This window comes from Eretmochelys imbricata, chromosome 25, assembly GCF_965152235.1.
Source record: "Eretmochelys imbricata isolate rEreImb1 chromosome 25, rEreImb1.hap1, whole genome shotgun sequence".
In the NCBI taxonomy this organism is placed as follows: domain Eukaryota; kingdom Metazoa; phylum Chordata; order Testudines; family Cheloniidae; genus Eretmochelys; species Eretmochelys imbricata.
This window is the reverse complement of record NC_135596.1, coordinates 10,082,297-10,106,590: the sequence shown is the minus strand read 5'-3', so window position 1 is coordinate 10,106,590 and position 24,294 is coordinate 10,082,297. Positions and strand designations below refer to the sequence as shown.

The window sequence follows — 24,294 nt, the reverse complement described above, 5'->3', positions numbered from 1 at the left end:
GGGTGCTGGTATCTGTCAGAAATAAGATAGATCAGAGACTGATAGTCTATCAATACTGCAATATCTAGGTAACCAGGGGAGGGGGAGACTAGCCAGCGTAGAGGAGTTGTCAGGGAAGGGCAATATCCTAAAAGCAAATAGTTTTCAGAAACCCACCAGGAGCTTGGTCTGGCCTCGTAGCTCAGTTTCTCTTGTTCTCACGTAAGAAAGTCTTATAAGTTAGCAGTTGAAGTTTGGAAGGTAGGTAAACAGACTGGGAACGTTCTGGAAGGATTTGCTTTATATATCGATATTATTTTATTATTATGATTTCCTTTCTGAGAGATCTTTCGTTTTGAAATTAATGGATTGATTTATTTTTTGTTTCAAGTTTGTTTCTTTGGTTGTTTGTTTGACATGTTTTCTATTATTTGGCGTGGCTAGCCAGCTGAAGGGAGCAGAACTTTGCCTAATCACTACATAGAAATCTCCTTTTCTTGATGGGAAGGAGTGAATTGGGGAAAGCTTTAATTGATTTGTTAAAGGAGCCCTGTGAAGGCGGTTTAGGCCCAAAACTTAAGGTTTTAGGTGCAGGGAGAGAGAGAAGATCTGACCAAAACTAATCTTAGTAGAAGAGTTTGTGTTCAATTAATAAAGAAATCAGTGAAAATCAGCTTTTTTAAAAAATCCCATATGATGTAAAGTTTGCTACCCAAACACAACAGGGCGTGAAAGCCAGAAAGGGAAACTGACTATGTAAACCGAAGTGAAAGTGATTAATCTGTTTTCACTGATCAAGCAGAGTAAAGGGAAGGGGCAGCACAAATGGTGAAAAGTCGGTTAGATTTTTTTAAAGCAGACAGGGAGATTGTTAAACACCCCAGCAGGGTGTTTGGTAGTACAAACTAAAGGGATTCCAACCCTGTAGTCCTGGGGGAAAGTCTCCCTTCGGTTATGCTCATTATAGATCAGTGTAACTCCATTGACTTCAGTGAATTTAGCCCTGATTTCCCCACTGTCGGACCACAGTTGAGCCCTTTATGGTCAGCTAAAACCCTGATTGATTTCAGTGGGACTTTGCATAGGGACTCCAGGATTTGGCCCAGGAATCTTTAAATAACCTTTAAATGGGGGTCAGCATTTCTGTATTCATCCTGACGGACATCTTGGGTTTTGCAAGCATGCTCCAAGCATCTGCCTGCCCGTCCCTGCAGGGGCTGAAAAGCTATCTACTGGGACTGCGGTTTATTAATTTAGAGCACAGCAGCAAACTTGCCTTGCAAATCTACCAGCTCAGACACACATGTGCATCACCTGGCCCTTATCAGGCTTACAGATGATGATAACACATGGGGGTGGGGAACTTAAGGCCAACATTGTCGAATTTAGGTGCCTAACCATGGACTTAAAGCCAGAATTTTCCAAAATGGCTACTGAGTTTAGGTCCCTAACCTGAGACACATTTCTGACTTTCAGAAAATGCTGAGCACCCGCCCTCTGAGAATCAATGCATCCAAAATCACCTAGGGTCAGATTTTCAAAGGTATTTAGGCACCTAAAGATGCAGATAAGTGCCTAATAGGATTTTCGAACACACCTAAGTGGCTTAGACACCTCACTCCAATGAGAGTTAGGCACTTTTAGGTGCTTTTGACAATCCTGCTAGGCACACATCTGCATCTTTAGACACCTAAATACCTTTGAAAATCAGATCCTTTAGTTAGTCCCTTTTGCAAATCTTGGTGTTACGAAGCCTAGTTTAAAAACTTTGGCTTAATGCAACTTTACCAGTTCATCTTGCCTTTGGTTGTATTGAAGTTTGCAAGGCTGCTTTAAAAACAGGGGCTAAAAGCTGCCCGTCCCAGGAAGGAAGGGCTGGCTGCTCAGCTGTGGTCCAATCACCTGTATCTGAAAATGAAGGTCACTTTGGGCTAGCCCGCTCTGTGTTTTATTCCTTTGCTTTGTAACATTTATGTTCCGATGCCCCCGTTTCATTTCTCTTGCCTTTATTTATTTATTTATTTAAAAAAAAAAAAAACCCAACCCCCTCTCTTTTTTTTAATTTATCTTCCTAACTCAAATTTTTTGTACGTTTTATTTTAGATTTTTTTGTTATTTTTTTTTATCTTTCCCATCTTTTGTTTTTTTTCCCCTTCTTCCCTTCCCCCCTGAATTTCCCCCCCCCTCATAGAACCGTCTGCCCCCCCTCAAGACATAAACTGCGTCAGCACCAGATCCACTGCCATTCTGGTAAGTTGGCGGCCTCCGCCGGCCGAGAGCCAAAATGGTGTCCTGGCTGAATACAGCGTCCGCTATCGAGCGCTGGACTCTGAGGACACGGAACTGAAGGAGGTGAATGATATCCCCCCAACCACCAATCAGATCCTCCTGGAACAGCTGGAAAAGTGGACAGAATATCGCATCACCGTGGTGGCGCACACGGAGGTGGGGCCAGGCCCGGAGAGCTCGCCAGTTGTCGTCCGAACAGACGAAGATGGTAATTCTGTCTCCTTTCGGTTTCCTTTCCTCCCGAGTCCCCCACAAATACGTGACTGAGGAGACTTCCCTGCAAAGGAAAAGACATTGGATTTTTGGGTCCCTTTTTTTGCCACTTTTTATGCCAGAAGAAGGCCTGAAAGTTCCCCCCACACACCCCGACCCCAGATTTCCTCATCCCAAAAACCTGCAGCTGCTATGGACATCAGCCCCTCTGAGAATCAGGTCCGTTATGGCTTTTTTTTCCTACTTGATTTTTTTTTTTTAAAAACATCCAAGCATTCAAGTCTTGTCCCCACTGCTTTCCCGAGGAAATTCTGTGGCAGGCTGGAGAGCTAGTTAGATTATGACCTCACAGCTATCAAGGATGTAGAATCTGGACCATTGAGAGGGGACAGGATTTGTAGCCAGAATTATTTAAAAATATGTGAGGGTTCCTTCCTTCCCATTTTTGTCGTTAAGGCATATTTAACTCAACAAACAGAGAAACAGGAGAAGGGATCTCTTTGTTAAAGTAGTAACACCCCAGCCCCTTCATGAAAGAACTGAGAGCTCTTGTTCCAGTCCTCTGGTTCTCCTAAGGAGACCTCAAGCAAGAGCAGGGAAGACTTGCTTTAACGGATATTTCTTGAGTAAAATAAAGCAAGCGAAAAAGGGGAAACCATTTAAAAAACAAACAAAATCTTTCTGGGCTCTCTTCCTCCATCACAAACAAGCAGAAAAGGACCCAAGTCCAATTTTCTTTTCCGTTGCAGGGTCACCTTTAACAGCTCCCCCATTTGCCCACCCCTCTGCCTATATCCTAACACGATACCCACTAATGGAGGTAATAACTTGCTCAGAGTAATAGGAGACAGCAGGAGCGGCAGAAGCACCCTAAAAGCGGGGGGGCTACAGGCGCCCGAACCGTGGCCCCATCCCGTCCCCGAGGCTCACCCCCGTACCGTCCCTTCTTCCCGAGGCCCTGCCCTCCAGCCACCCATTGCCCCAAGATGCTGCCTCCACGCTGCCCTTTCCCCCAAACCCCCACCCCCGGCTTGCTCCTCTCTGCCCCTCCCTCCCATTGCTCGCCCTTACGGCCAGTAAAAAGTGGGAGGGTCATGGCCCCCTGGCCAGCCCCGTTCCGGTGCCCTTGGGAGACAGAGATGCAGTGTTGTCCTGGCCAGGCTCCCATACACTGCTCCAAATCCTTTTTCCATCCGAATTCTTTCCAGGGCGTCTCTTCCCATTTCATGCCCTGAGGTCAGACCACTGCTGCTGAGTACCAGATGCATTTAAATGCCTTGAAAGGGCTGGCTCAGTCCCATCTCCCTTGCTTCAAGCATTGTCCCAGACAGTGTCCCTCAAGCACAGCCAAAGCTTTCCTTGGCTAGCTCCTCAGAAATCAGGTTTGCCCGTGGGTTTAATTCAGAATTATACAGCTCCTTCTGGGCAGGCAGCTCTGAGGAAGGGGCTCATGGAAGGAAGGTTGAGCAGAGAGAGAAGATGTGAGCTCACCTTCGTGCATCCAGATCGGCAAGCTATTCTGCGGCCATCCAGACGCTGCCCATGACAGCGTGCGATGGCAGTTGTGGTGGCCTTCCACAAGTCTCGTTGACTCTCAGCCCACTTGCAAGGCTCTAGATGCAGTATGTGCCTGCCCCATGCAACCTGGATGGGCATCCAGTGCTAAGCCTTAATGCCTGTACCCTCTTTTCTCTCCCTTCCCCACAGTGCCCAGCGCCCCACCTCGTAAAGTGGAGGTGGAGGTTCTGAACTCGACGGCCATCCAAGTGTTCTGGCGCTCTCCAGTCCAGAACCGCCAGCACGGGCAGATCCGTGGCTATCAGGTCCACTATGTGCGCATGGAGAATGGAGAGGCCAAGGGGTTGCCCCAGATCAAGGATGTCATGCTGGCTGATGCCCAGGTGAGGACTTTCTTGCCCCCCTTCCTTTCCCATGGCGGCTTGTGGGGAGGGCAACCTAGCCATCTGTTTGGGTTATAGCCCCAAGTGACCCAAAATACTGGTAAGTGGCACAGCATCTCTCCGACAAACAAGTCCCTTGTCATTTTCAGTTAGTTCACACTTCCAGACTGTAGCTGTTGAGGAAGACCATGAGCCATTCTCCCAACACTGGGATAAGTAGGCTCCATCCTTCCCGTTTCTGGGAGGCCCCAGGGCGGGGCCCCATTCCTTTAAATCAAGCCGAGGTCACTACAAAATCTACTAACCTCTCCCATTCTACTTCTTTCTTCACCTTAGCCTGGTAACCTCTGACCTCCAGTTGCCACTTGCCCGGGGATTTCTTCCTCATGCTTTGTGTGTCTCTCTCTTCCCTCTTCTCCCCCTTGTGTTCTCACTTGCAAATCCTCTCTTGTTCTCTGCTCAGTGGGAAACAGATGACACTGCTGAATATGTAAGTAAAACGCTTCCTGCCTGGTCCCGGTTCTGTCCTCTCCCTTCCACCCTCTTCATTTGTGGTGTGACATTTGTCTCTTCTTTATTTATTTTTTCAGTGCTAGTTTGTCTATTTTCAAGCCTGTTATGGTGTTTCTATGCATTGTTCTGCGACCCACCCTGTACGCTTCGCAATGCCATCCCGACTGCTCCTTTAGTCAGCACATGGCAATACCGCAGGGTTTTCCCCCGAGCTCTTAGGGAAGGTCGAGTCAGCTGCTTCTCGATAGTGGAAGCAATCCAAACATCAAAGTGGGACCAAACTAACTAAGCTGCATATTTAAAGACGGGCTGGTGGGAGCAAGGTCTGCGACTCTATCAGAGACCTGGTCCCCTGTTGAAGAAACATTGCTGGGATAGAGACGTAAGAGCTCAGTAGCTTCTAAACCATCCGGGCTTGAATGTGAACCTTTGTGCCATTAGAAAGCCGAGGTTCCCAGCTGTTCACTGGCACAAAGCACTCCCTGCTAGCCCTAGCAACTCACAAGGGGCTGGACCTTAAAATCAACTTTGTGGTTCTAGGGCGTGTCTACACTGCAGTTGGGAGGATTCCTCACAGCGTGGGTAGAGTATCAACCCACCTGATCCCCTGGGTCCACGCTGGGTGTCTAGCCCAGGCCACAATGTCCAGACAGCTCTTTGTAGCGCACTAGTCCAAGCAGTGTTAGTGCGAATCTGTGTTTCTGGGTTGGGGTGCTTGCTCCCAGCTGCAGTGTTTACTTCTTCCACTTGAATGCTGGCATGGTTTTAAGGACAACGGTAGCCACAAAGCAATGGGGGAAGGCATCCCTCCCTTGGGCTAGCGGGTACTGAGGCTTAGGCTGCTAGAATAAAAATACTTAGGCTGAAATCTTGATTTCCTGCTAAGAATGATGCTTGGCTCTCATACAGTGCTTTTCATGAGATCTCAAAGAGCATCGCAATCTTGAATGCAGTTACCCTCCTCACATCCCTGTGAGGCAGGGCAGTGCGCTTATCCTCCTTGTACAGATGGGGAGCAGAGGGTGTGTCTACACTTCAATTAAAAACCGATGGCTGGCTCATGCCAACTGACTTGGGCTGGGGCTAAGGGGGCTGTGTAATCGTGGTGTAGACATTTGGGCTCGGGCTCCAGAACTCTGTGATGCGGGAGGGTCCCAGAGCTTGGGGACATCTACACCCCAGCCCGAACATCTACACTGCAGACCCCTTAGCCTGAGCCCCGTGAGCCCAGGCCAGCTGGCAAGGACCAGCTACAGGGTTTTAACGGCAGTGTAGACATACCCAGCAAGGCTAAGGGGACGTCTACGTTACAGGTGGGAGGGTACCTCCCAGCATGAATAGACAGACAAGCTAGCTGTGCTCGAGTTAGCATGCTGAAGATAGCAGCGTAGCTAGGGGTAGCGTGGGCTCGCCTCCTAAGAATGCCCCCCAGGGGTCCGGGCAGATGGTATTCGGACACCCACCCCAAGCTGCTGCCCGGGCTAACTCTGGCTCCATCGCTGTTTTTAGCAACAGCGCACAAGCAGAGCTATCGTGTGTCTGTCTCCCTGACCTGGGAAGCGCACTCCCAGCTGCAGTGTAGGTAGACCCTAGAGGTACATCTACGCTACAGTAAGAAACCTGCGGCACTCAGTATCAGAGCCCTGGTCAGTTGACTGGGGCTCGGGCTGCAGGGATAAACATTGCGGTGTCGATGTTCAGGCTCAGGCTGGAGCCTGGGCACTGAGACCCATCCCCATCACCGGGGCTCCAGCCCAAACATCGACACTGCAATGTTTAGCCCTGCAGCCCGAGCCCCACAAGCCCAAGTCAGCTGTGGCCAGGCTGCGGATCTTTGGTTGTCGCAGCCTAAGTGACTTGCCCAGGGTCACACAGAAAGTTTATGTCAGAGCAGGGAATTGAAGGCCGCGCTTGTAGGTCTGAGGCTTGGGCCCTAACCACTAGACCATCCCTCCTCCTCAGCAGCATGTTGTTTTTAAGGTCCACTCTCTCACTGCCTGCCCCACTTTGGGCAGGACAGATGTTCTCAGGAGCAGAAAATTTTTCCCAAGTGCTAGCCTGGGGCCTAGACTTTGTAGGGGGAAGGGAGATCAAACAAATGCAAGGTTCCCTTCGCCCTGCTGCCCAGGACTCTGGGGAAAACCCTGCTGTGCATGCCCCCATCCTGCTTGGTTTAACTTGGGCGTTCTTGTTATAACAGTCTTTGAAGGGCAGAATACCTCACTGCCAAGGGCCAGGCTAGAGTCCTGCTTCATAACAAAAGCTCTTTAGGAGCCAGGTGTGGTGAGAGTGAAAGAGAATGGTGGGGGGGGGGGGGGCTGTTGTGAAAGTAACACAGAGCCCTAGTATGCAGGCAGCAAATGTCACCTTGCAGTTTGCATTAAAGCAATCCCTTTAATATTACAGACGGTGGGGTTTTGTTTTGTTTTTTTGTTTTTTTTTTTTAAAGTCTCTCACTGGAGGGTGTGGGGGAGAGAGTTTAATCTCCTTGATGCCACGGAGCCCTCCTCTGAGACTGTGTGGGAGAGCGGGAAGCTTTGAAGAGCATGGCCATGTTTTGATGGCTGAACCGGTTGGTGTTGAGGTAGGGGCTGCGTTTGAGGTGGATTCGAGGGAGCGTGCGTTTCATCCTGGTCCCTGCGGACGCCCAGTCTGTTCGCAGCTGGGATGGTTGTGTTTCATAGCGTGCGTGCCTCCCCCACCCCCCCCTCCATGTTTTCCTAGAACTGCCTTGTGTTTTCAGTGTCGGTGAACGTTCCTGCATGCTGGAGAGGGCTAAGGCTCTTGCAAGGAAACAAGCTTTTGTTTTAAAAAAACAAAAATCTCTCTCTCTCTTTGGGATCTTGCAAACAGGAAATGATCATTGCTGGGCTCCAGCCTGAGACCTCGTACTCCATCACAGTGGCGGCTTACACCATGAAAGGGGATGGCGCCCGCAGCAAACCCAAACTGGTCACGACCAAGGGTGCAGGTGAGAGGCTCTCCCCCTCCCCTTCCCTGCCCTTTGGAACTCGTCTCACTCCCCCCGGCCCAGAATTGGAGAAACTCTTTTCTCTCTATGCAGCTCATCACATCTCGCAACCTTGTTATGCAGAGGAACAATTTCCCCAATCCAGCACTGAAGACCTGATTCTCCCTAAAGACAGTCTCCTACCCTAGTACCGCAGAGAACCCTCAGCTCACCACACCCCCAGTCCTGTACCCCAGAGATGCAAGCCCAGAGAACCTCCCACCTTAATACAGCCAAGCAGAACATTCCCAATGCATAACCCCTCACCCCAGTCCTCTAAACCAGGGAACTCCCAGTTCTCCCTTGAAGAGAACATCCTCCCACCCAATACAGCAGAGAACCAACTCATTACACCTCCCGATTGCCTATACTAGATATGCTCCATCCCCAATACAGCTAAGGACTCCCACCTCCTCAAACCAGCTGATAAAGGGAAACTCGAACCTGGTCCAGTTTGTGCCGTGCAGGAGGTGTGGTGTAGACTTCTGGGCAGGGAACAGGGCTGCGTACATCAGCAGGGGTTGTGAGTACTTGAGTAAGGTTTACCTGGAGGAAAGGCTGGAACCAGAGGGGTATCGATCACCTTTCCGTGCTGCCTACGAGATCAGCGGCTCTGGCCCAGCAGAGAATTGGCCAGAGGGCTGAGCAAACCTGTCAGCGGCATGGAAGCCGGTGAGGTTGGAAGGAGATGGCTCTGTGGCCCTGCCGGAGTTCAGAGCGGCTCCTCTCGCTGGGGACCTCACAGACCAGCCACATGGACCTGAGAGGCAAAGGCCAGGAAATTCTAAGGCTGCAGGTGCAGTAGGATGGAAACTCTAGTGTCAGCTGACAAGAAAACCAGAGGTTGGAGTACCCCAGTCAGGAGGTAGGGGTGAGATATGGGGGAGGGAGCAGCAGACGTAGGGCACTGAGATGGGAAGGGAAAGTCAGATCCTGTCTCACACAGGATCAACTGGTGTTGATCTAAAAGTCCCCAAATCCTCTCCTGGCACAGCCCTGGAGTGAGGCATGTGCTCACTAGGAGGCCAGTGGTCCTCAGAGCCCTGTCAATAATCTCCTCTTACGCTCCCCTCGAGCCATCCTTCCAGCTTGGAGGAGGTCGGCCCCGCTCTGTCCAGAGCGATCACCAGCACTGCAGATCCAGTGAAGGGGGTTTTTGCGCCCTGGGCTGGTCTGGCCCTGCTCCCCCTCACTGAGGACGCAGTGTCTGAAGTGCTCCCACTCCTAGGGAAACAGATTCCAACTGGAAAGGAGGACTTGTGGCACCTTAGAGACTAACCAATTTATTTGAGCATAAGCTTTCGTGAGCTACAGCTCACTTCATCAGATGCATACGGTGGAAAGTACAGAAGATCTTTTTATACACACAAACCATGACCCTCAGCACAGTCTTGCACCGAACAGTTGCTGTGCCCCTGGGCCAGGCAGAACACGCAGCGAATGTAGACGGGCAAACAGCAGAGGTATAGAACAGACATGGGGATATCTGAGGCCACCTGCTTTTCCACCCCCATCGCATTGTCTCTGACGGCTGTACTGGCCGCGCCAGGGTCAGTGCGGAGAGGAAGAACAGACAGCATTGACCTTTGCTAGACTGATCTCCTGGAGCCAGGCTCCGGCTGCCACGCAGCTGCCCTCCCAAACCCTGATTCTTTCATCCCTTTGACGTATTCCTTGTGGCAGGGCTGCTCCCGGTCCGAGCACAAAGAAACGGGGTCACGGCGAGGAGGCAGGGACAGAGCCGAGGAACGACAAAAGCCACTGAGGGATCTGTCTGCCTCTCGCTCCCCTGAATCTTTCTGCTGCACTGGGAAATGGGTGCCCTCGCCTCCTTTCATCCCTGGGGTCAGTGGTGCTGCAATTCCTCCTCCGCTATTACAGCTCAGCTCAGCTCTGCAGCACTTGAAAGGTTTTATGGGGAGAGGAGAGACCTGCTGGGCCTAGACCTGCAATTGGCCCTCTGAAACCTTCCCCTTATGTCTCAAGGCATTCCCATTGAATCGCATTTACCCCCCTCCCTCTCCGCTCGTATTGTTCCCTGCCCACCATGTTCTCACATGCACTCCTCTCAGGCAGCAGCTTTCTCCCCTTTTCATTCCCTTCCTGTGTCTCTCTCTCTTCTTGCTGGTTTTTCTTCCCCTTCCTTTTCTTCTCAGCTCAAGGGTTCTCTGCCTCCCCTTGCGCAGGGCAGCTGCATCAGCTGACATCAGCCACTCCTGGAAATGTTGTGAGCTGCCACTCCAGTGATCAAAGACCCTTGGTCAAATGTGGCGTAATTAACCTGGGCACCCCTAAGACTACAAAGCCAATGCAGAGCCGCAGCTGAGGGAGCGACGCAGCCAGGAATCTGGCATCCTGGCCTGGAATGGGAACGGCAGACACCAGCATTGTGGCTCCCTCTCCATGCATCCTTTCTCCAGTGAGCGTTGGGGTTGGAGATTGGAGCCTTTCCCCTTTAATGTGGCCTTTTCTGCCCAGTTGGAGAGGGTCCCGGTACTGAAGAGGACAAACCGTCGCGCCACAAATCCTCCAGACACTGAAGCAAACTTCATTCAGAGGCCAGCAGCAAACCACCACATCTGCACCTCGCTCCTTTCAGTGCCACTTTAATTCAGCTTGGCATACTGCCTCCTAGCATCTCCCCGCTTCTTATCCTCTCGCTCTTCCTAGATTTCCCTCTTTCACTTCTTTCCCTCCTCTGTCTTTCTCCCTCTCTCGCTTCTTCACTGGTCTCTTCCCTTTTCGTTTTCTCTTCCGTAGCCTTCCCCCCGATCCTTTGTCACTCATTCCCTCTGTCTTGTCGTCCTTTCTCATCTCTCACATTAGAATGTGCAGCAGAGTTGCGTCAGTCACCCAGATCTGTTTTCTACAGCAGAGCAGCTATTACCCAAGACTCAAATTCTCCCAACTTGAAATAGCGTTCCCCCCCCCCCACACCCACCCCCCAAAAATGTTTCAAATGGCTCTGAAATGTTATCATCTCCTTTCCACTGTTGAGTCAATACACCTTCCAAGAGGAGAGATTTCTTTCTTTATCATTCAAGGCTAGGGGCTCAATTTAAATACTGTAATACATCCAATTTTCTCCTTTAGCATCCAACCCAATTGCAAAATAAAACACTTTTTTCCCTTTCCTTTCCCCACTCCCTCCAAATTATATTTGTGGTGCAAATGTAATATTTCCAGGCCTGGCTGATTATAGTAATGTTTGTGATAAAAACTGAGACATAAAGATAATGGCATTGTTTTTCTCTGTAATAACATTGTGTTTCTTAAGTGTTTCCAAAGGAGGTTTTCCCAGCAGCATTCACCAGCCATTCTCCAGTTGTTCAAAATGAATAAAACATTCATTTCAGGCAGCCCATGCCTGGGTGTTCACATGTCTGGGCTGTTGCTTCCAACCAAGCAGGCTTCCCTGGTGTCCCCAAGCAGGCTTCCCTGGTGTCCCCTGGTGCTGCCAGGGTCTCTGAGTGTGTCACACACACACTTGCCTTTCTGCCCAATGATGCCTTGCGTCAGCCAGGCCCAAAGCACCTTTCACATCCTCACCTGCATGACCCCAGCCAGATTAAATTCAGAGCTGGTTTGTGTTTCTCTGAAACCCGTTTCCTTCCCTTCTACCCTCTCCTCCCCTGCTTCCTCAACTGGGAGAGAGAAGGAAATTAGATCTTTAATAGAGAGGAGTGAGTGTAAACGACGCATGAGCTGCCGGAATTAATGCCCTCGCCACTCTGGCTCCGGTAACCTTGGGCCTGCATATGTAATCAAACCCTGGCCATTAGCTCATTTAGCATTCAGGCAGGGACAGGGCTCATTGGGCAGAGGCATCACCAAACTCCCACAATATCCCATAAACTCAGGAGAACTGACAGGTTGCGGAGGGCTGAGAACAATGTCCCTGTGATGTCCAGGAGGAGAGAAGCCGAACTGGGTAGACAGAGACTTGACTCTCCTCCACTTCACCCATATCCTGGGGTCTGTTTCCAGTCCCCGTTTGCCCCCATCTGTCTCTTCCCAGCTGGGTGATCAGATGGCTGCCAAACTTGCTTCGTGCCTGCTGCTCAGGACCCCAGGCTGCCCAGAAACTCGGCTTTCCCATTCTTCATTACTTCACCTTCAGCAACTCTGTGCTTTCCAGCTTGCTCCAATCTATTTCTGTCCTGTTTTGCTGCCTGAGTTGTGTTGTCTAGTGGCTATAGCAGGAGGCTGGGAGACAGGACTCCTGGGTTCTCTCTTCCCAGCTCTGGGAGGCAGTCATGTCTAGTTAGTACAACTGGGGGCTGGAAGCTGGCCTCCTGGGATCTGTCACTGAGTCCCCGTGGACCCTTCCTGCAGAACATTTTGGAGGGAGAGGGGGTTAAAGCATCAGAACTGTATGTCTAAACCGGACTCTGGAGTAGTACTTAGCACTTCAATAGTATGTTTCCTTTCCTAAATTGAAGCCTGGCAAATTCAAACCGGAAACAAGTGTCAATTTTAAGTGAGAGTAATTAACCGTTGGAACAATCTACCAAGGGGTGGGGGTGGATTCTCCATCCCTGACTGCTTTCAAATCGAGATGGGATGTTTTCCAAAGAGACCCGTTCTAGGAATTATTCTGGGGAAGTTCTCTGGCCGGTGTTATCAAGTCGGATCGCCTGTGTGATCACAGTGGTCCGGCCTGGTCTTGGAATCTGTGGCTCTAAATGCTGTCCGAACATTAACCCAATTATCGTCACAAAGCTTCCTCTGAGGTGGGCAAACGTTAACATTCCTGTTTCAGACAGTGAGTCACAGAGAAGTCAAGGTAAATGCTTCCGAAAGTGGCCACTAATTTTGGGAGCCTGACTTGAGACACCCAGGGCCTGATTTTCAGGGCAACCGGTGGTCGGTGGCAGCTGGGTGTGCCTGGCCCTGCTGAATTCAGTCTTGAAGATGTCTTGAATTGGGCACCCAAAAATCAGCGGCCACTCAAAAGTGTTGGTCCACATGGCCTTGGGCAAGTCACTCCGCAAGCGAGCAGTAGAGCCAACAAGAGAAGCCAGGATTTCCCTGTGCCCACTTCGTGAGATAGCTCTGCCCTCTGACCCCTTCACCCAGCTTCTCCATCCCCTGTGTGAGGAGGAGAGCTGGCGCGGGACTGAGCTGGTCTTTTCTGTTCTCTCCCAGTTCCAGGGAAGCCCATCCTGTCCGTGCATCAGACTCAGGAGAATTCTCTCCTGGTGAAATGGGAGCCTCCCTTGGATGCCGAAGGCCAGGTCATGGGTTACCGGCTCCAATTCGGTCGACAGGACATAGATCCCCTATTCACCTTGGAGTTCACGGCCCAGGAGGATAAGTACACCGCCACCAACATCCACAAGGGCGCCACGTACGTTTTCAAGTTGGCTGTGAAAAGCCGGGCTGGCTTTGGGGAAGAGGCTGTGCAGGAGCTGACCATCCCCGAAGACATCCCCAAAGGTTACCCCCAAATCCTCGAGGCGAGCAACATCACCTCCATGTCGGTCCAGTTCGGCTGGCTGCCCCCCGTGCTGGCCGAGAGGAATGGAGCCATTGTCAAGTACACCGTGGCCTACCGGGAAGCCGGTTCCCCCAGCAACCCCTTGGAAAAAGACCTGTCCCCCTCCCCCGAGAACTCATACACGCTCAACGGCCTCAAACCCAACACCGCCTACGACGTTAAAATCCGGGCTCACACCAGTAAAGGGCCTGGGCCATACAGCCCGACCGTCCAGTATCGGACGTTCCTACTGGACCAAGGTAGGACTTACCGGTTTCTTCTCTCTCTCCTTGTAACCGGGGCTGGCGCCGGGAGGCAGAGAGCCGGGGCGGTCCAGCCAGCCTAGGACGGGCTGGTGAGTAAATGCAAAGCACTTGGTCTCACGCACGGGCCCCGCGCTCCTCTCTGCCTTCGCCAGGTAAGTCCTTTTTACTGCTTCCTTCCAAGTTAAGTCCAGGCGCCCTCCTGACTGGCCACAGGGGCAAGCCAGCCTTTCTCACAGGTGGGATGAGCCTTTTCTTCAGCTTTTGCAAGCCGCCACGCAGCCTGATGCCAAACGCAAACCCGGCAGAGGCTTGTCCTCAGCTGAGCCTGCTCCGACGTCCAGAGCCTGATTCGCCACAGCAGCTGCTCGGGCGCCCAGCGTTTCATGGGGGGTTTTGGCTTAGTGAGGCTGGGTGGGGTGGGGGGAGGCGGGATGTCTTTGGGCAGAGATCCTCCCCCACCCCGCCCATGGGTTAGGCTAGGGTTTGGCATGGGAAGGGGCGTCGGGAATGGGCCTCTGGCAAAACCCAAGCAGAGTGTGGAAGAGGGAGCAGGTCCTTCTGTTCCCTGCGTCAGTGCAGCCAGCCCCCTGCTGTCGGTATCTGATAGCCCCTCCACTCTCTCTCTCTCCTACCCCATTCTTTCCCTTTCCCGCCCCCCTCCCTTTGCACTTTCTTCCAGCAGTTTTGCCCAAAAACTTCAAGGTGAAGATGGTGATGAAGACATCCGTCCTCTTGAGCTGGGAGTTCCCCGAGAACTACAACTCTCCCATCCCCTACAAGGCAAGTGGGACTAGGGACCCTGTCCCCATGGCCCACCTCTCGGGGGCTGTAGGGCAGCGGGGGGTAGAATTCAGAGATGGTATATTCAGGGTTAAACCCTCCTCCTCCCCTGAACCCAGCTGCCACGGGCACTCCTGGAGAGACGCTTATCTCCTGCTTGGGGTCCAGCAGCTCCCATGGGGAGTCTGACTGTGGGAAGCTCGTCTCCGTTATCTCTACGTCAACCCACCAGGGGCTTTTTGCAGTGTTTTGGAACACAGCCTCTTCTCCCTGCCCCCAAAAACTTTTCTGAGCGGCAATGAAGTACAGAGCTGGGGACTGAGATTTGGGACTCTTAGATTCTGTACCTGGTTATGGAGGATGGGGGAGGAATATGGTCTAGTGGGTAGAGCTTGGAGCTTAAGAGACAGGACTCCTGAGTTGTGTTCCCAGCCACAGGCGGGGAGTGGTGTCTCATAGATGTGACTGGTGCGTTTGAGAATTGGTTTCATTCTCAGCTCTGCTATTGAGTCCCTCTCACCTTGGGCAAGTCGCTCCAGTGGTCCGTGCCTCAGTTTCTCCATGTCTAAAATCAGAATACTGCTTCCCAGGGAAGTCATGAGGCTTCATCCCATGCCTGTGAAGTGCTGCAAGACCCAACGGAGGAGGGCGCTATAGAAAGCCAAGGGAGTTTTGCGGTTGCTCCCCACCCAGACACTCGTTCCCATGTACGCAGCAGTTGCGTGGAGGGGTTAGCGGCTGAGCTGCAGGGGCAGTGCTGCTGGGGAGGGCAGGAGGCTCTGTGGTGTGGTGTTGCATAGAGGAGGCTGACTCCTGTGGGTGCTCTGGCCTTGCTCAGATCCAGTACAACGAGCTGAACATTGATGTGGACGGCCGCACCACCAAAAAGCTTATCACCAATCTGAAACCCCGCACTTTCTACAACTTTGTCCTGACGAACCGGGGGAACAGCATGGGCGGCCTGCAGCAGAACGTGGCGGCCTGGACAACCACTGACATGCTGACCAAGAAGCCGGAGGTGACTCACAAGGCCGACGCGGATGGCAACGTGGTGGTGATCCTGCCGGACGTGAAGAGCTCGGTGCCTGTCCAGTAAGTTCCTATTATTGCAGTGAACGTAGTGGCGGTAGATCATAACACACAGGCCCATGCAGGCAGCCACAGTACCCACAGAACGGGCACAGGCAGGGGCAGAGCAAACGTCTCCCTGCTAGCTGACCTGCAAGTGTGTCTCAACCGTGGTGTGGAGGAGCAGCCTCCCTGGGCTGAGAAGTGTTCATCTTCTGTGGCCCATTCAGTCCTTGGCTTGTCCACTGAGGCTACCAGCAAAGTTACCCACTAGCAGCAGGCAGGCACCACTGGCTCATTCCCCCATGGACCAGCAAACAGACCCCAGAGAGTCGGTCACTGCTGGCCCAGATTCAAGCTGGTGACGTAGGCGGTGTCCTTATTACGAGGCCTCCTTCATCTGTCAGGGGGTCACTGTCCCATTTGCTTCATCTTGCGGCACCACAAACCCTTGTAAGCTCAGAGGAAGGGGGCACTGGGTTGGGAATCACGAGACCCAGGTTTGATTCCTGTGTGACCTTGGGCAAGTCTCTGCTCGGGGCCTCGTCTGACCGTGGGGATTAATAATCCAGCCTTTGTTGGGGGTGGGGGCGGGGGCTGATGGCTATCTGTGCTTTGGGAAACCTCCCCCTTGACTTGTAAACTGTCTGGGGACAAGGCCCCTCTGGTACGGCGCAGCCCTATGGGGCCTTGATCCCAGCGAGGATACCAATATTAAATACAGGGATACACATGATGATACTAACGAGGCAGAGATGCCTAGAACAGTTGATAGGAACTGCAAATTCCCCTGCAGCCCAGGGCCCGAGAGTGGGACGTGCCAGCTTCCGTGAGTCTGCTCCGCTGCCTGTGCCCCTGCTTGGAAGCCACGAGAGAGACCGAATGATGGTTTCAAAGGCAGGCCTGCCAGGGAAGGAAGGACCCATGGGGCAAAAATAAAAGGGCCCCTGTTGCCAGGGTGGAAACTAGCTAGTGTTCTACACCAAGCTAGGGGCTAAAAGTGAATGACTGGCTTTGGCTCTCCCTCCCCTATCCACAACGCCATGAGGGGCCTGGTGACCTGGGAACGTTGGATCCCAAGGCTTCTGCTGTAGCACGAACTGTGAGACAGCTGCCCACGGAAAAACGATTTGATGCAGTCGCGGGTGGGGGCTGGTTCATTTGCTGCAAGGTGCTCGCTCAGATCCTGCGGGGCTGCACAGAGGGTGGGTAGACAGCCATGAGGGCGTGGTCTTTGGAGAGGAGGAAACGGCCGACCTCGACTCTACCAATGATGGTGTAAGTCAGGGATGCAGGGTGTCGGCCAGCAAGCGGCCTCCGCCTCCAGCCAGCGAGTGGGGGTGCGGATAGAGAGAGGCGGCGTGGGACCAATGTTATCTTATAACCCCCATCATCATTGTGTTGCTCAGGGGCTTTCCCATCAGCAGCATGCCAGGGGTTCCTTCCATAACAAATGGTAATGCGAGGTCGAAAAAATAATATCCTAGGAAATATCCGCTCTGGGGGCTGTGTGAGATTCCGACCGGCCGCTTCATCCCTCTTGTCTTTTCCTTCCCGACTCTCAGGGCTTATTACATCGTGGTGGTGCCTTTAAAGAAATCGAGGGGGGGCCAGTTCGTGAACCCCGTGAGCAGCCCCGAGGAAATGGACCTGGAAGAGGTGAGCACTCGGTCAGCTCCACTCCGATCGCAGGGAGAGGCACCTCTGCAGATGAGCAAATGGCTATAACCGACTGGGTGACGTGTGACGCACCATTGACCCCTTTCCTGGAAAGATCAGCCCCAAAGCAAAGAGAGTGGGGCAGGGTGAATCCCCCAGAGCATGTAGAACAAGCGGAGCTACTGTGTTCGCACTGAACAGTTCAATTCTCCCTCCCTTCCTCCTAGTCCTGGTGCACCGGAGCAGTTGGGTCTCAAGCGTTGCATTCTTTTCTTTTCCAGCTGATTCAGGACATCTCTAGGCTTCAGCGCCGGAGCCTCCGTCATTCCCGACAACTGGATTTCCCCAAGCCCTACATCGCTGCCCATTTCCGCACGCTACCCTCCCACTTCATCCTGGGGGACATGAAACACTACGACAACTTTGAAAACAAAGCCCTGGAGCCGGGACACAAATACGTCCTCTTCATCCTGGCAGTGCTGCAGGACTTGGAAGCTGTAAGTGTCTCTCGTTCCTCTGCTGTCTGTCTCTCTCAGAAGCTAGGGATCCTGCTGTCCCCTTATAGACCAGAATCGGCTGCTTCAGGTGAAATTACTTTGCAAGCCAGCCTGGGACCCGGCATGTACCATTTTTATGGCACTTGGGAACCATATTCCTCCAAGAACATTTTAAAATGGCTTTTGGGACGGTGGGGGCTACATTTTGAAAAGGTTTCCAAAAATCCACCTGGAAAATTTGTGAGCAGGGCTGTTTGCAGGTGCACATACCCTTGTCTGTAAACAGGCACTCACACGCAGGGCCAGGTAGCCAGGTGGCTCTGAGTGCGGAAGCAGTGGGTGAGTGCAATGCCCTTCAGTTTTACAGATGTGCTTCAGAAGGTGGTTTTTCACACTTGGGGAGAGCCCTGCAAATCTGCAGGTATCTGTGGACCATGTTTGCGGATCGGATGCAGATACAAATTTGGTATCCGCGCAGGGCTCTACACTTGGGCTCCAGATGTGAGTCTAGAACTGAGAGATACTGAAATATCAGCTCAGAGATCCCAACAACCAACCCTAACTTTGTTGCAAAAAGTGTCCCTCCCCCGAGCAGAGCAATAAACCCAGGCAGGCGTCACGCTTTCAGAGCAATGTGTCCTATGTGTGGGAAGCGTGAGCGGGGAGTGCCTTACCGAGAGAATCAGTTTAGCATGCTCTGGGTCCTGTTCTACATCTTTAGCAATCCTGTGAATTTCAGTGGCGCTGCACAAGCCTGAATTTGACCATCTGTGAGCAGTTGCTTTAATATTCACCTGCCTTTTTTCCTGCTGCGAAATAGGAAACAGTCTAATACTTCATCACATTAAATTCCTCTGCAGAATTGTAGCGAGAAGTTATTGCAATCATGTTTTTAAAGTGGGGGTGGCTGGAAATAAATATTTAGTCGTCTATTTAATATTAAAGGATTAGGCTGACACACCTGGGAATGGATTTCCCAATCGGATTACTCCTGCTTGTGGTAATTTCTGCTTTAAGGACGAGGTCCTGCACAGTCACTAGCAATGGGCTGAAATAACAGCAGCTATCCTCGGTGTCTGTGGACAGGAACAGCCCCTTTCTCCAAATGCCCGGGGAGGGGGAATTTCAGGGAAGGCCGCTTGCTCCGGGGGAGTGAGCACAAAGCTGCGTGCCACTCACCTGTGAGTGGTCATCCTGCCCCAGCTACCAACTCAGTTATGTCACCGCTCTGTGCCTCAGTTTCCCCTTCTGTACAATGGGGGTGATAACACCTCTCTCATGGTGGGGTGGGTGTCGTAACATTTGTAAAGCCTTGACAAGGGAAAGTGCTAAGTGAGTGTTTGATATTATTCTGATCTCTTGAGTTGCGTGCCAAGAGGGCATTTCCATGGAATTGGGGCCTGTCTGGAGAACACTTCAATCTCTTCGGTCACTCAATTACAGACCTAAAAGTGGCAATTCTTCAACAAAAAGCTTCAGAAACAGACTCCAATGAGAGACTGCTGAATTGGAATTAATTTGCAAACTGGATACAATTAACTTAGGCTTGAATGAAGACTGGGAGTGGATGGGTCATTACACAAAGTAAAACTATTTCCCCATGTTTATTTCCCCCCCCCCCGCTACCTCAGATGTTCTTGTCAACTGCTGGCAATGGCCCACCTTGATTATCACTACAAAAGGTTTTTTTTCTCTCCTGCTGATTATAGCTCACCTTAAGTGATCACTCTTGTTACAGTGTGTATGGTAACACCCATTGTTTCATGTTCTCTGTGTATATCAATCTCCCCACTGTATTTTCCATTGAATGCATCCGATGAAGTGAGCTGTAGCTCACGAAAGCTCATGCTCAAATAAATTTGTTAGTTTCTAAGGTGCCACAAGTCCTCCTATTCTTTTTGCTGGAGACATGAGAAGCTTTTGGCTAAGAGGGCTCTGCTGTAATGGACGATGTGTGGTAGCATTTTCCATCCAGCCGGACCCCTAGTAGAGTGAATGTACAATGGTCCTCTAGAAGGCAGGCAGCCTCCCCTGGGGTGGAGCGTGTCAGTAGTTCTGTACTGGGAGTACAGCCTAGGCTGAGGAGAGGGAAGGGGAGAAAAATTCTGTTTATTAATTTGTACTTAGTGGGGGGGGGAGGGAGTTGCCATGTCATTCTGTGTCTGAGTATTAATCCCGTCTTTACTCCTTTCCCCCTCCCCCATTTCAACGTAATCCTGGCTGAGCGCCAAATCCAGAGGGTGAGGTGAGGAATTGGAGGTAGAGTGGGGAGAGGCCGCTGGGTCAGTGTGAATTGGAGGCCTGCACAACCTGTTCTGAAGCAGCTGGTGCTGACTGCGTTGGAGACAGGATATGGGACTAGATCACTGGTTCTCAGCCTATTTACCATTGTGGGCCGCATCCAGTATTACCTGTATGGCCCTGAGGATGTCACATGGGCCGAAGCTGTGTGCTGATTGGGCCGCAAGCAGCCCACGGGCCGCAGGTTGGGAACCACTGGACTAGATGGACCTTGGGCTAAGCCAGTCTGGCCGTTCATGAGAACGTGGGGTCTCCTTGGTCCATCTAATCTAGCATCCCATCGGATAGTGTCTAGATCAGTTCCTTCAGAGGCAGGTGCAAGAACTCACCTACTGGACAGCTATGGGGAAAGTTGCTCATAGAGGAAGTTTCTTCTTAACCCCATGTGTTAGTGGTTGGTGTCTGCCCCAAAGCTTGTGGGCCTATCTCCCTTATAAGGGCTTCTCTTCTGGAATGAAGCTGGGGCTGTTCCCAGGCCCACACCTCTTTCTGAATGCTGTTTTATTATGTTTTGTGTTTTCCAGACATTCGCAGCTAGTCCTTTCTCCGACCCGATCCAGCTGGACAACCCCGACCCGCAGCCAATCATCGACGGAGAGGAGGGCTTGATATGGGTCATCGGGCCAGTCCTCGCCGTGGTCTTCATCATCTGCATCGTCATCGCCATCCTGCTCTACAAAAAGTAAGGGTCGTCTCTGTGCCCACTCCCAGGAGCTCAAGAGCGTTGCATGCTCTGTCTCAGAGTCGCTGGGCTGAGGGTGTGGCTCGTGGTCAGAGCTACAGAGCAACGCGCTGGGGAAAGGAGATGCTGGGGGAATAGGGAGGGACTGGGCAGCTCGGGACTGGTAATGGGATCACCTGGTTCAAATCCAGCCCAGGTCCATAGTCAATAAAGCCATGTCCATGTAGTGGTAGTTCAGTGGCCTCGAATGAAACGGGTTTGGCAGATCTCAGCCCAGTTCCTAGAGGACAGAGGTTCACATTGGGCGATTCCCCTCTGGTTCAGCACGGGGGGATGTGGAGGAATGTTCTGCTGATGCCCACAGCCTCTCCAGTGTGTGGGTAAACAGAGGCCTCCAGGGCTCTGTCTGGTGCTCTTCACGCAAGCCCACGGATCAGAGCATTAGGCTGCTTCTCCAGCTGGGGGCGGGAGGGGGGGATACAGAAGAGATGAGAAGAGGAGCAGTGGGGGTGCAACGTGCTTTTGTGGGAGGCTCCTTGAAAGCCACCCACCTTCCCTCATGCAGCCAGCCACTAGAGCAGCTCACGAGCACAGAGCAGCAAGTTCCGGCAGCAGCCTGCTATCCCGACCTTTGTGTATCGGCTCCCAGGGCCCTTGGCTCAGCTACAGGAGCACCCAGGTCCAGCCCGACCATGTGCAGAGTGCCGGGGTTGGGGGAAAGGGAGGGGGAATGGCCAGAGAAAAAGGACTGGACCGGGGGGGAAGCCAAGGAAGGGGGGATGACAGAGACTGTGCCGGCACAAGTCACAGAGTGACACTGGTATGCTGGGGCACCCGGCATACGGGCTCTGCCAGTCAGGCTTTGCCATGCTCTCTCTTTCATCTGCCTGGAGATTTCTGCCCATGCCCTTGGGGATGTTCTTAGGCACCCGCCTTTGCTTTATCCCCACTGGGTTTGAAATGTCTGAATACCATCTGTTGGTGGCGCTCCGAGCTGGGGATCTCGCCTTTCCGTGTGTGTCATGGGGGTTCACGCTCCGTTCTAACCCCAACGTTTGTCTTTTCTTCCTTCCACTTACTGCTCCCCGGACAGCAAACCAGACAGGTAAGAGCACCAGGTTTGGCATCTCTGTAGATCCCCACCACACCGGACTGGCTGTGCCTTGGGGCAGAGATCTCTGCCCACATGATGACTTGTCTCCTGCCCTTGGCACTCCCACTGTCCTAAAGGACGTCGGATACCAAGATCTCACAGGCGCATTTGTGCCAGCGGAAAGGCAGAAGGGGCGAAGGGAAGCCCAGCTGCCTGTTCAGGATAGGATGGCCCCTCTTCAAGCCAAAGCCAAATCCTGCTTGGAGGAGGATGAGGGTGGCCGTAAATGTTGGGTTAATGGAGCAGAGACGCACCTGCTCATGTTGCAGTCCAAGCCGAATGCAGGGCCAGGGGATGTCTACTCTCCCTGTCCGATGGCTCTGTGCTGACTTTCCCTGGAACTCTGGGAGTCTTTCCAGCCATTTCCAAGGCTGTGAGCTAGAAATAACTCACAGGCTTGGCCATGAGTATTCTGGCTCCAGTCAGAAGCAGCAGTGAATGAAAGTGCAGTGCCGTGATTCCCAAGCAATGCTCCTTGTAGAGCAGGCTGGGCTTATCACACTGCCCCGAGCTACTAGGGGCTTTAAAAGACAACTAAAAATGCATTCAACGCTCTCCACCTCTGTGTAGGTAATGGCATCTCTGTAGCTGCAGCAGGCATGGGAGACTGGGGGGTTTCTGTGCCGTGCAGACTGGGAAGGGGGGTGGCCATGAAGTGACCTGGGCTACAACGATACATGAGATTCTCAGTCGGCAACGAGGCAGAGAAAGTTCCTAAATAGACTGAGAAGCAAATCTTATTTCTTTCTGCCTCGGAGCCGTGGGTAGAACAGCCTATGCTTTGCAGGTGCTCCTGTAGACTCCAGCTCCTGGGGCTTAAAATCCCTTGGCCGAGACCAGAACTTGTCTACACACAGAGTTGCACTGGTGTGACTTGAAACCAGTACAGTTAAAGGTGTGCAAAAGGCTGGGTGGACACATTTATTTCGATTTAAACCAGGTTTATTTTGGTTTATCTTAAGTCCGTTAGGCTTTGTCTACGCCCACAGCTGTACTGGTTTAATTAAAGATGGGATTTTTAAACTGATTTAGTTAAATTGGTGCAACTTTAGCCTGGGGTACACTAACAGATTAGGTCGGTTTAACTACATCAGTCAGGTGTGAAAAATCCACATTCTGGAGTGGCGCAGTTAAGTTAAAGCGACCTAAGTCCTTGTGTAGACAGTGCTAGTGAGTGGAAGAATTCTTCCGTCGACCTGGCTACCACCTCTTGGGGAGGTGGGTTGCCTACACCAATGGGAGAATCTCTCCCGTCAGCGTAGGTAGTGTCTACACTTAAGTACTACAGCCATGAAGCCGCAGCAGCCCAGCTGTGCCCACTGTAGCATTTTAAGCGAAGAAAAGCCCTTTGTGTGTTGACGCTCTTAAATCAATTGAACCCTGGTTTCTGTTGGCCTAGTTTGCCCCTGTAAATTTGCTAAACCAATGTAAATAGTTTTAAACCTATATGAGTGTCCATTTAGGCATTTGCATTGGTTTAACTAAATCAGGGCAAGTTTATGTGTAGACAAGTCCAAACAGGAGTGGGAACAAGTTAAGCTAAACTAAAATGAGGCACTCAAGCTGAAGTAGGCTTTGTTTAGACTGGAATGTTGCACCTGTTTAACTTCTATCAGTTTTTAAACTAACATATCTAAACTGGTGCCAAAGCCTGTGTGGACATGCATATTCCGATTTAAGAGTGTCTTATTTCAGTTTGACTTAAACCGATTTCTGTTCAATCTAAACTAAACCAAATTAAGCATGTCCACGCAGCCTTTGGTACCAACAAAACTAAATCGGTTTAAAATCACACCTTTAGCAGGGCAACTCTTTCATGTAGACAAGAACCTTGGAGCGTCCACCCAGGGATTAGCTCCGGTTTAATTAAAACAGTGTACGTTTGTGTGTAGATAAGGCTCGGTAAATGACCAGTGCTGTAAATGAAGTTGCCAGTGTACGTTAAGTTGCAGCTGCGCCATTGTAAGGTGCACTGTGTAGCCACTCTTTATCACCGAGATAGAGCTCTCCTGGCGACAAAATAAAATCACCTCCAGCGAGGGGTGGTAGCTTCATCCCCGGGAGCGCGGCTCCCGCCGACGGAGCGCTGTCCACACCAGTGCTTTTCATCCTTCAAACTTTTATCCTTCGGGGGATGGGGTGTTTTTTCAGACCCCTGAGCGACAAAAGTTTTAACGACGAAAGTGCCAATGTAGACATCGCCTGAGTTGAGTGTGTGCAACTTGCAAACGGAGAAGATGGAAAGAGGCTTTAGCAGAAAAGCCACTCACGTGGGGTTTAAGGTAAAGCCCCCTGATATACAAAAGCCTGTCAGGTGCCTTTGCAGCCGTATCCCTCGACGTATGATGGAGTAGCTTCCAGGACGTTGCTATTGGCTTGAAGGGTCATTGGGAGAACGCCACATTCACTGAGAGCCACAGGAGTGCAAGTCGCATTCTTTGTGCCTTGCACCCACTTTCTGAGCCAGTAGGTCATTCAGGACATGGCTGCATTTGGCTCAGCCT

General features: G+C 51.7%; 1 protein-coding gene across 1 annotated transcript in view; it reads left to right on the top strand.

The window, feature by feature from the left end:
• PTPRS (protein tyrosine phosphatase receptor type S) overlaps positions 1 to 24,294 on the top strand; it is a 134,059-nt gene that overhangs the window by 83,159 nt on the left and 26,606 nt on the right. The window contains exons 10-15 of the mRNA XM_077841947.1: positions 14,333 to 14,430; positions 15,269 to 15,522; positions 17,064 to 17,157; positions 17,439 to 17,654; positions 20,480 to 20,637; positions 21,731 to 21,742. Coding sequence (XP_077698073.1) covers positions 14,333 to 14,430; positions 15,269 to 15,522; positions 17,064 to 17,157; positions 17,439 to 17,654; positions 20,480 to 20,637; positions 21,731 to 21,742 — 832 coding nt within the window. The remainder of the gene's footprint in view (positions 1 to 14,332; positions 14,431 to 15,268; positions 15,523 to 17,063; positions 17,158 to 17,438; positions 17,655 to 20,479; positions 20,638 to 21,730; positions 21,743 to 24,294) is intronic.